Genomic DNA, 12,195 nt, shown 5'->3' with positions numbered 1-12,195 from the left:
CATGCACAGGGCTTTGTTGCGAGGCTGACGCGCCCTCGCAGTTTATGCACTTAGTGGGCGCACTCTCTGAAGCCGTTTTATCGCGCGGCTGCCTGCTGCATTAGTTACGTTGTGGAAGATAGATAACCCATTTTTTATCACTCAGTCGAGCAGCGAAAGTAAACATTTTATTGCATTCGCAGGGTAATTTACCGGAACATGAGCACGTGAAAGAACAACAGCATCGCTTGTTTGGCAAGACAGGTTTGCGATCTTATTTATTTGAAGGATGCGGTCTTTATCCGGTGGCTTTTCACAGCTCGGATTAGGAGGAAGTTTTTTACAGTGTCCATGCACGAGAGGGCGTTTTCTAGTTGTGCTGTTTCGGACGTCGGGAGTTTTTTCAAGCTTCTTCAAAATAATGTGTCATCCTAAAATTTTTATTTTGCTTTTATATGCTATCATCCGAGTTTTGTGCCCCGTGCTAGCCAAATATTGCTTCATTAGAGCCGATATAGCACACGGCCTAATGTTTCAGTTTTGTTAAAAAAAGAATGTGCCACTGAATAGGAGCGTGACCAACCAAAGTTCGTATTAAGTTCGCTGCAGCTGATATTTCGCTATATTAGCATTCGTTGTAGCTTCGTTCATCTGTACTCCACTCGGCATTTAAATAGAGCTTACACATCTTAAGAAAGTAATATCCACGGGGCTTTCACTTATACTTTAAAGAAAAGTCGGTGAACATAAATGCATGCTAATGAAATCTTAGTAGCACTACCACCATGTCATATCTGCCTGAGAAATGTGCCCCTTGCATGAGCATGCTCTCCTGCTGAATTTGGTTAATGAATTTTCGGTCATTTCTGTTTGTTGTTTTCGGTGTTAGCACTACAGTGGGGTTGAATAATGAGGTGCTTTTTTGCCTCGTTACATTCTCCAGAAAGGGTTTAAAAGCCAATAGTTTGCACACTCCAGCCATCCAACAGACACCTCTCCATGCTGGAATTGATGCCATTTTGCGCCACTTTTTTCTTCTTATCTACATAAGCAGAAAATATGTTCTGTGGGCTGCAATGTGCATTTACACCTGACGAAGTGATTAGCTGAAGTGCATTTGTTTAAACCTCAAGCTTAATTGTCAAAATTAGCAGTTCTCGATTTAAACAAATAAAATTTATTTCGTAAAAGTTGCATAAAGGATTTAACCTGAGCTATGGTGACAAAATTGCAAGGAATTACCTTTCAACGCAAAAAAAGCACAGCGTATAGACGTGAAGGGCCAAGGAGTGTGCAAGCTCCGAAAAAGCGTGCTCAATGCCCGATAACAAGGCCCGAACATCGTGAGCGGCGAGTGAAGCAGCGTAAGGCTGCATTATACAAAATGGCCGTTGCGACTCCGTCATAAATTTCTTTACTTAATAAAGCAACAAACAAAAAACAGGCACAGAGGCACAGCGTGCTTAGAAGAGCCGGTACAGGCAGAACGAATCTATTCGCAGAATGCAGTGCTTGGTAGAACGTATGAATAAAGCTAGTAGAAAATTCCCGCAAGTCCTCAGAAAGCAGACTTGTTGCCCTTGTCGGGAGCCGGTTTCCTGGTCTTCTCCGCTGACGCCGTAATTTTTGGCAAAGATACACCCCCCGGCTGGCTGGCACGCGTATTCTGGTATTCAGGGCCCTTGGTGGTGCTCCTGCGCATAGATGGCAAACTTTCTCGTTAGAAGTAATATCCTAGCTGCACAACACCTTTTTTTGCAACACGTATCTGCTACCTGATGTGAAAGACTTCGAATGTCCGCGCGCAGATTGAACGACATAGCGCTCTTGCCGTGGGTGTAATATGCCCTTCGCAGCAGCATACTGTGATCTGTCGAACCTTCGCGTGTGATTTCGCAAGGGAAATCTTTACCTCCAGCTCTGTACTCCACACCAGAACATGCGATAAAGACAAAAATTAAAGGACCCGCCATCGCAAACTATTAGAGCTCGATAACTGTTTTCTTTTCTGCGTAATATGTCGTTCTAGCCAATATCTTTGATGCAATTTTTTGGTCGATTGATCACCACCTGTGATTAGTCCAGCCCCCAGACTTGTGTAACCTTGGCACGCAGCTTTTGGTTAAGGATATTATCAGTATATCTTAGACTCACCAAACTTAGGTTCCGCGAAAGAGCAGTTTTGATTGGTGGTTTGCATTCCTCTGCGCGTGTTGTTTATAAAATTATTTCGTCCGTTTATGTCATTGTCATGCTAAAATGGATGAGCTCAAGACAATTTTTTTACGTTACAATGTCTCCATTGCCTCTCAAATGTTTCATTGTATCTGTGCTTACGGTTGTGCAACCCCACTGTAAAACAATTAATTCATAAAACAAACTACAAACAAACAAAAACAATTGAATAATAGGTGCGCTAAACTGGGCATATTTCTGTAGCGAGATTTAAACAACTCTGCTAAAAATGAACGAGCACTAGAGAACCAGAAGACACGAGCGCTCAGTCTCAACTGATTTATTTCGTTGAAAGAAAAAACAATATAAGCGTTTCAGTTTCCAAAAAAAGGGGGAACAAAATCCGTTAGAGCCAATGCTACTTTTACAAACTTTGGCATCAGCGATAATTACATAACGCCAACTGATACGGAGTTTGAATTACTGCCTATCGGCTGCTGTTTATTTTTGTATATTATGTTTTTATATAAAACAATTACGCCCACCTCCCCTCGCGGGAACCCTGGTGTGATGCAACGCATCTCATGGGGGGTTCCATTGGCGTTTTCCATCGTATTCATTACACTTATAGCAGGGATTCTCACGCGAAGGGGATGTGGGCGTAATTTTCCATTTTCACCATGCAATGCACATGCAGTACACGTATGCTCAGGTACGGTCTTTATTGCAGACGAGAATGAGTGCCTTGTGGTGCGTAAATTGCACAGTTAGGGGCTCGACGATCGTCGAGTACTGCGAGAGAGTGCAAGGGTAACGCGGACGACCGTCGACTGAGACCGTCGGAGCCCGGCATGCCGCTTTATATTCACAGCGCCCGAAGAAGAGGAGAGCGCGGAGAGAGAGAGTACTGCACATGCGCAGTGCGCGCAGGGCCGCCCACCGGCGCCTAGCAACGGAGTGAGAGCGCGCTGCGCCAGCCCGCAGCTGTTTCGGAGAGAGATTTTCGCTATCGGAGAGAGGAGAGGAGGAGAGACGCAGCTGTGCAGACAACGCCGGACAGACGCAGGAAGGACAGAGGGGCGAGCATGAGATGCGTTGCATCTGAAACGCATATATACTAATCTGCGGAAAAGAAGAGGCCGAAGCCAGCTGTGGTTGTCTGGTCCTCTCGTTTTATTTTGTTTTCAGCGCAGTTGTACACAAACAGTTGCCGCACGAAATAGCACGCATTCACGCTATCAACAAATTTAAAATGCGGAATATTTTATTCGCCCTCACCTGAGCTAGATGATTCATGGGGTTTTTTGCGAGCAGTAAGGTTAATCAGCAGTAAACTGATAGAGTAAAGAGCTCACTGACGACAGAATCGCAGGTACAAGTTCTTCTTAGCAGGGTTGCGACGCACGTGTAGAAGTAATGATAAACTACATAGGGAAATGCAGACTCCCTCACGCACAAATGATTACTAATCAGTTGGCAATAAAGCTCCCAACCATAGTTTGCAATTCTGCCGCAACCTCACCTACAGGCCTCGACCTCGAACCTACATTGATGATCGGGGGACCTCACCTCTTTAGTGGAAAGACTACACTCACCAGATTACGTCAAGATTATCTGAGGACAGACAAGCCTCATTGAGAATCATTGAGAATCCCTGTCCAAGTATAACTGTAGAACGCTATGTAAACACAACCGAGCTAGTTCATTAGCGGTGGTTACCTGCGTGGAATGGCATTATAAGGCAGAGTGCTTGACTTCTGAAAAGCATTATCGAGCAGATTGAACAACTCCGCATCAAATACCGGGACACAGAGGGAGGGATGGAGGGGGAAGACACTCACGAATGTTACATCATGCTGCAAGTGGATCGCGCTCTGTAGAATGCGCTATTATATTCCTAAATGATGCCTATTTTTAGTGTCTGTAAAACGTATTCTAGTACTGCCTAAGTCTTAGCCTACGAATGAAAAATGCCGAGCTTTTGAGGCCTTGTGAAGTGTGTTTATCACCCACAGCGTTTCAACGCATCGCTCACTTTTTTGGCCACACACATGAACTCCAAGGGACGAATCTAGTATAACCGGATACAGTTGAGCACGTTTTTGCCAGACATTACGGGAAATCCTGCCGCACGAAAAAGCTTCGTTTGAGAAGATCGAGTGTCTCAACTATAGCCCCCAGAAGTTTGGCTAGTCTGCCGTCCGAGGCCTTCAGCAGGACTTTTCTGTAATGAAAGCCTCGGGCAGACAGTACAACGGTCTACCGCAGCGCCATTTCAGTGTTCTGCCTCTTTTTGCCAAGAAGAATTTTTCAAATGCTAACATGTTTTAAATAGATTTTCCTGTCTTTAATATTTTTACATGGTTTTTTTATGTAGAAATAAGTTTATTGTGCAGGAAATTTCAAACTTTAACACTTTGCACGCCTCCAAATTACGGAGTGCAGACAACCAAAGATAAAAGCGGCATGCAAACAGACGACGCTGATATTTTTTATTTGAATTCCTGTCCAACATTTTTCAGGCAAGAAAAAGTAACCGAATAAATAGCTTCAGAAAGAAAGGTATTAAACACCAGTTTGTTCATTAAAATGTCTCAATGGGAAACGCCGCGAGTGCGCTGTGAGGACACTGCGGTCTACCGGTGTACTGTTTCTCGAGCGGTTCCATCCCTGCGACAGCCCATCGTTTTAACGAACAGCTGGCAGGGGAGGCAGACTAGCGAAATTTCTACGACTATGCCTCTCGTGCGCTGGTATCGTTACGGCGCTGATGGGCTGTGTTCAGCGCCATTTGGTTAACAAGACTTTGTCTCTGAATTCCGCGAGAGGGCGGCGTCCCGTATTATCGCAACGGCGCAGTACGAATATCAGCACCAGAAAGAAAGCATGGCGCGTTTCTGTTTCAATGCGATACAGACATGCAAACGGAAATCTTATCGAGTGGGAAGGCTTCCCAAGGGTGACAGCAAAGCGATTCATCACAACAAGAGCGGTTGTTTGCAAGCGCGGTCTTCTTCTGCGCTCTATGAACCCGCTGTCATTTCGTAAAGGGTTCGACAGTACACCAGCGGCGCCGCCCGAATGAAAGATAAAAAAGCCGGAAACCCGCGAGCCACCTATCGAGAAGAAAGAGGGGAGAAACCCTTCCCGTTCTGTGCGGCCCCCGGCCCCCTTGAATGCATTACGTGACGGTGCAACGACTGAACGCCGCCGTCAAAGCTTTGATTTGTTCAGCTTTAGACCTCGGGCAGGAAATAAATGGCATTGCCTAGGAGATGGCAGAAAAGTTATTGAGGAGAAGGATGGCGACGCAACTTTAATGGAGCCTATTTCGGTGAGAGCGAGCAGGGGCTGCTCTGCGACACGCGTCTGCGTGACGTCAGCTTAGGGCTTCTCGCATTTGTCATCTGCTTCACTGGGCTCGATCTCCGTGCTGTTTCGTTGAGGTCGGTTGACTTTTGATGCTTGTCCGCGCCATATTTTGCTTATGCAGAACGTTTTATCTTGAAAGAATTAAAATCGCGTTCACTAGCTCAAGGCGTGACTTAAATTATACTTTTAGATACCGCCCCGGAAGAAGCATTGCTGGCGCCGCGCCATTCCTGTGAAGCTGGTCCTGTGCGGAGCACGAAGAGTCGGAGCTAGGTTTCAGTTTCTGTCTTCAGCAATCTTTCGAACAAAGGGCTCAGCCATAGTCTAAAGCCAAAAAAAATTAAGAACAGCGACGCCAAAACACAGGCCAGGCCTTCGGGGGTTTTGGCGGTGGCAGAAGACATTACGATTCCCAGTAACGGTAGGTATATGTAAGGTAAAACCGCTTTTGCAAGCCCGCCGAACGCTCTAGAGTATTGTATCACATCACTTGCGTTGCCATGGCATGACAGTATACCGACATGTAATATCGGGCCCAAGAAATGTAGGTTGAGTTCGAAATACACTGCTGTCTGTATAAGCGCCCGTACGGGTTTTATATTAGGTTGCTAACCAGTATGGAGGCTTATTGAGCAAAACGAGTCACGTGTATGGTACTGTAGCGGCCACTATCATCACCATGGACCGCTGTGCCAGCGTCAGCAGCGCGCGTGTCCACGAGAGGCACGACAACCACGCGCTAGAAAAGACCTAGGCTGTTGCGCTGCTCGGCCGCGTTCTACGGGCGCTCCCCGACTCGCGGGGCTTCCCTTGCCACCGAATCCTCCTCTGTAAATAAATGTATGGTCAGCCGCACGAGCGCAGAAGACCGCCTTCGTGGTCGGCGCTTGTGACGTCGGCAGCGATGTTTAAGCTCGACGGCGGAAATGACTGCTTGCAGGGGTGTCTTCAAGTCAGGAGAGGGTACTTTTTTGTTTTATGGACCTTGTTGCTGATCCATTGGACGCGCAGGACTTGTGTATCGCTACCTCTGCGCCCACTCAGCCATGCTGTAGAGTCGGCTGCACTGTAGAGTCGACTGGCCGGGGTTGGCCGCGTGGGTCAGAAGGTTGTGGGTGACACCGTCCTTCCCATCGGTGTTCTGGTAACGGAAGGTTGTACGGGGCTGTGGGAGTTCGTCGGAGGATGCGCTTTCCTCGGGGTTGGTTACGAGCAACACAGTGTGCGTCTCGTGCGTCCTTCTCGACGACTGCAGTGGAGGGGTAGAGGACACGTCAGCCTCATCACAGATGGTTGAGATGCGTAGTGATGCAGCGCCTCCGGCCGACGTCTCCTGTTGTGAGGATGAACACGGCGTGTTGGGTGCATGAACTGCGCTTACGCCCACAGAAACCGCTTGTTTGAAGGGTGGTAACGGCGGTGTGTTCAGGCGCCAGCGCGGTGCTTGCGTAAAGCAGGCAGGCAGCATAGACACAGTGGGCAACAGACTGACTGCTGTGGTGTGACGCGCAGTCGTTCATCGTTGCCGCTGCGCTGCCGCCCGTTCGGCATAGCGTGGTCGTAGTAGTAGTGTCATCACGGGGCGGTACCGCCGACGCCAGCGTGCAGGTGTTAGGAACAAGGTCCCCGGCCGGGGTGGAGCAAGGCCGGCCAGCTGGCGTGGGTGGTTTGAGGTACCGACCGCAGCGCGTCAGGAGGACTGTCCTGAGCTCGTCGTATACAGGCTCCGGCAATGTGGAGACCAAGCTTGATGGTAGGAGCTCATACATCAGTGACTAACGTTCCTCCTGGGCTGTGATGTGGTACAGGTCGAAAAAGCACTCCATCTGCATTAACCACACCTCGGGGTTCTTGGGGTAGAATGGTGGGCGAGGTGGCAAGGCCGTTGCATCGAGTGTTGTGGTGGAAGCGCCAGGAGTCGAGTGCGTGGGTGCAGCCAGATTGGAGTGGCCGAACGTGGATGAGTGACGTTCAGCGAAGCCGGGTGGTGGTGCAACGTTGCTTCGGTCTCGCGTAGGAAACTCGTTAGTGCACGAGGGATGCTGCAAGCTGGATAGCGCAGTTCTCTTTTCATTGTGCGTGACCGCGTGTCAGGAAACCGTGGAAGGGGGCGATGCAGCGTCCTTTAGTCGGGAATGACTCGAGCCGAGGCGCGCCATCACGTAGGCCTGTAGCGTGTCGTAGGGCCGCTCACCATGTTTTAGCGGCTCACAGCGTAGGTCGGCCGGAAGCAGGGCGGTGGTGATGCGGTAGCGCTCGGTCTGTGAGTTGATGCGGCGGATGAAGAAGTGCGCTTCCATTTTTAAGAACCAGACTCGGGGATAGGATCGCTCGAAGTCCGGGTAGGGCGGCAGCAGGCAAGCGACGTGGGGCTCCATAGTGCCGACGTCCGGGTCACCAATTAATGTAGGCGCCGATGTAGTCGTGCGGCTGACCGTACATTTATTTACAGAGGAGGATTCGGTGGCAGGAGAAGCCCCGCGAGTCGGGGAGCGCCCGTAGAACGCGGCCGAGCAGCGCAACAGCCTAGGTGTTTTCTAGCGCGTGGTCGTCGTGCCTCTCGTGGGCACGCGCGCTGCTGACGCTGGCACAACGGTCCATGATGATGATAGTGGTTGCTACAGTACAACTACAGTAACTATGCTTGCTCGGACCTGGAGGAATATTTCGGTATATTTCCCGCAGCCGTATCGTCTCAATATTCAGATATGCGTTACAGTAAAACTGCACTCAAGAGGAGGAGGAGAAAGCTTTATTTAACAGTATATGCGATCCTATTAGTGGGCGGGTTCCTCCAGGACAAGAGAGTAAGAGTAATTTTCTTGAATTAATGAAACGTCATCCCGAGTAGGACATGATTTGTTATTAACGAGTGAAGAGGTTGGAAAATAATAAAGAGTCGCTTGAACATAATCATCGGTTCATTTTTGTTATACTGAAAACCGGCAGGTATACTATTTATTGCCTTCCTTAGCCAGTATATCAAGCCTTCAACACCATAATCATTTCATAACTCTTCGGATGTAAATTCCGTACGTTACGGTAACGATGGGTACGATATAAATTTGCGGCGCAAAATCCGCCTTCGAGTACTCTTACAATGTTGTCTGTGCCGTTTGGCGGTGGCGGAGCACAAACCTTACTGCATTTACATTTCAACAAACAACGCACAATGCGGGTATGCACCTTTTTGTACACAGCCATAAAGGAAGGCGATTTCTGAAGAAGGTACTGTATGAAAATGTATGAAAGAAAATGTACACACAAACTTTGTGAACCTCCCAAATATCAAATATCCCCAAACCACCTAACAAGACGTTTGTGATGGTGCAGAATTTCGTGGGGCACAGAAAAAAACGTCCATCTGATGGAAGTGGATAACTTGAGTGGGCATGGGAGCAGTGTCGTCAACATGCTTCCTAATCCGCTACTTCACGCATTTCAGGCTCTTTTGACGTGTCTGGCCAGCTGGCTATCTGCGTCGCCCTGCGGTTCCGCCTGTCAGCCTCCGTTGCTGATACCTGGAGAGCCGATCAGCTACGGTGGCCACTTTCCCATCGTAAACGGTGCGCTGTGTGTCGATTCTGCCCATGCGCGGATTCCACATACGCGCCATCCTGCGGAAGCCCTATTCATCAGCCCGTCAGTCCCATGGTCAACGTCATCACCTTTCGACGCCCTGGATTTAAGCAGCGCGCATCCAAGCGTCCTCTTCAGTGGGCATGGGAGCAGTGTCGTCAACATGCTTCCTAATCCGCTAATTCACGCATTTCAGGCTCTTTTGACGTGTCTGGCCAGCTGGCTATCTGCGTCGCCCTGCGGTTCCGCCTGTCAGCCTCCGTTGCTGATACCTGGAGAGCCGATCAGCTACGGTGGCCACTTTCCCATCGTAAACGGTGCGCTGTGTGTCGATTCTGCCCATGCGCGGATTCCACATACGCGCCATCCTGCGGAAGCCCTATTCATCAGCCCGTCAGTCCCATGGTCAACGTCATCACCTTTCGACGCCCTGGATTTAAGCAGCGCGCATCCAAGCGTCCTCTTCAGTGGGCATGGGAGCAGTGTCGTCAACATGCTTCCTAATCCGCTACTTCACGCATTTCAGGTGTGTAAACCATATTCACTTTACACTAAGAGGTGCGATGACCAATGTTTATTACTGCTCCTGTGCCCACGGGTCTTATGTGACACTGTCTGCGAGTGTTTTTCTATGGCCTGTTTTCTTCTCTGCTGTGGAGACATAGAGGCTAACCCTGGTCCTCGTACACGATCTAATTCAGTTGATGACTCCGAATGCTTACCCGATGATCCCGCTGAACAAACTAAGCTAATGTTTAAATTACTTAAAGATGTGCACGAACGTACGCTGGAAAGTACAAAATTTCAAACCGAAGTCACTGCTGACATAAAAGCTATAAAAGAAGGACAAAAGAGCATTGAAAACAAAATGACCGCCATCCAGCAAAGACTGGACGAGCTTGAACAAAAATCTGAGGCTTTTCCCTTATTCGAAGAGCAGCTATCGCAAACGGAACAATCACTTGCAGGCCTAACCAACCACACCGATTATCTAACATCCCGTGTCGACGAACTTGAAGATAGATCCCGTCGTAACAACCTAATATTTCATGGCATTGCAGACGCTAAAGAAACATGGGAACAGACAGAAGCAAGACTAACATCTGTGTTATCTTCCGTCATGGACTCTTTTCAATCCGACGCAATAGAACGTGCACATCGTTTAGGGTCCTTTTCACCGAACAAAGCTCGCCCAGTCATTGCTATGTTCACTAATTTCAAACAAAAACAAAAAGTACTTTCCCTACGCAGTCAACTCAAACTTAAGGACGTCGCTGTAAATGAGGATTTCTCTGTTACCACTCGTATTGCAAGAAGAAAACTGATTGAGTTTGCTAAAAGTCAGCCTGGATCCCCTTCTTTCCAACTCAGCTACAAAAGATTATTTATAGACAAGAAATGTTACATCTACAACGCCAGCATTGACACCGTAGAGCAAATTGAAACTCGAGACGAGCGCCCCAACCGTACTAACAATGCCGCCTCTCCTGCCTTATCATAGGACAACGAGGGGAGTGGCCATCTTTGTTCATCGTTTTCTTCACCTAACATTTCCATTCTTTTTTGCAATGTAAGAAGTGTACTTAACAAACATGAGTCGTTGTCATCGGCGATTGACACATGTTCCGCCCACATTATTGCGCTAACAGAAACTTGGCTTTCCACACATGTGCGCGACACGGAAATTTTTTGCAATGCCTCTCACTTTTCCATTTATCGTTGCGACCGTACTGAACGTCGAGGCGGAGGCGTTCTTTTAGCCATATCAAAAGATATTCCATCCAAGTGCGTACATATTAACAGTCATTTAGAAATAATTTGGGCCTCAATGACGCTTCACCATCAAAATATAGTCTTCGGTGTTTGCTATCGACCGCCTTCTTCCTCAATTACGTTTATGAATGAGCTACATGACGCAATCAACGCAATTTCTACACGCTATCCTTCCTCGTGCCTTTTTCTTCTGGGTGACTTTAACTTTCCTAACATTTGTTGGAGTACGCAACCGCCTCACTTATCGCCATTTTCGGCTGAAGCAAGTAATTTTTTAGATTTGTGCTCTGTATTTCCTTTAAGCCAATTGATAACACAACCGACTAGAACGCTAAATAACACAGCAAGTACATTAGACCTTATCTTAACGAACCGACCTGATTTTGCTTCATTTGTCACTTATTCCCCTGGATTGAGTGATCATTTGTTGTTGACGTTTCACATTAACGCAATCCCCCCAAGAAAAGCAAAAGACAAAAAATATATTCGTGACTACAAGAACGCTAACTTCGAAGCTATTAACAACGAACTGTCAGTCTTTACCGACTCATTCTTGCTGCACTTTGATGACCGGTCTGTTCAATGTTATTGGGATTTATTCTCGAGTAAAATTCACCAACTAATGGATAAATATATTCCGAATCGTGTAGTTACATCTTATCCCCACGCACCATGGTACAACTCGTATATCAAGCGCCTCTCTAACCGTAAGAAGCGCTTTTACCGATTAGCCAAAAAGTCCCCCACTAGTTCCCGCTGGGATACTTATCGCGTCGCTTCTGATGCTTACGTCCATGCAGTAAAATATGCTAAAAAATCTTTCTTATCTACAGTACTGCCATCTATGCTAAAGACTAACATTAAGAAATTTTGGCGCGTCATTAATCCACCCGCTCATGATGATATTGGCCTCGAGGACGACTTTAACAATCCAGTGCCTTCTAATATGTGTGCGTCTATCTTAAACGGCACTTTCGTAAAAAACTTTTCCAACACTACTGTCGATAAGTTTCCGGCCGTCCAACATTTCGAATATATTGCCATGTCTCCAGTGATTGTCGATGTTCTTGGCATTTCCAAATTAATTGACGGTTTACAGAATCATTCATCCCCTGGTTTTGACCTAATTACTGCAAAGTTTCTGAAAAATACAAATGCTTATTGTTCTATACTACTAACAAAAATTTTCCAACAATCACTAAATACATTTACGTTACCCGCCGCGTGGAAAATCGGGAAGGTGGTTCCTCTGTACAAAACTGGAAATAAATGTGATCCCTCTAATTACCGCCCAATTTCACTCACCAGCACATGTTG

General features: G+C 47.4%; 1 protein-coding gene across 1 annotated transcript in view; it reads right to left on the bottom strand.

Moving 5' to 3' along the window:
• Positions 1–7,301: 7,301 nt before the first annotated feature.
• LOC144146750 (uncharacterized) overlaps positions 7,302–12,195 on the bottom strand; it is a 27,855-nt gene continuing 22,961 nt past the window's right edge. Inside the window, exon 4 of the mRNA XM_077678674.1 lies at positions 7,302–7,575. Coding sequence (XP_077534800.1) covers positions 7,302–7,575 — 274 coding nt within the window. The remainder of the gene's footprint in view (positions 7,576–12,195) is intronic.

This window comes from Haemaphysalis longicornis, unplaced genomic scaffold (assembly GCF_048455015.1).
Source record: "Haemaphysalis longicornis isolate Haplotype H1 unplaced genomic scaffold, Haemaphysalis longicornis Haplotype H1 scaffold_7, whole genome shotgun sequence".
Lineage (NCBI taxonomy): Eukaryota > Metazoa > Arthropoda > Arachnida > Ixodida > Ixodidae > Haemaphysalis > Haemaphysalis longicornis.
This window is presented reverse-complemented; position numbering and strand designations above follow the sequence as displayed.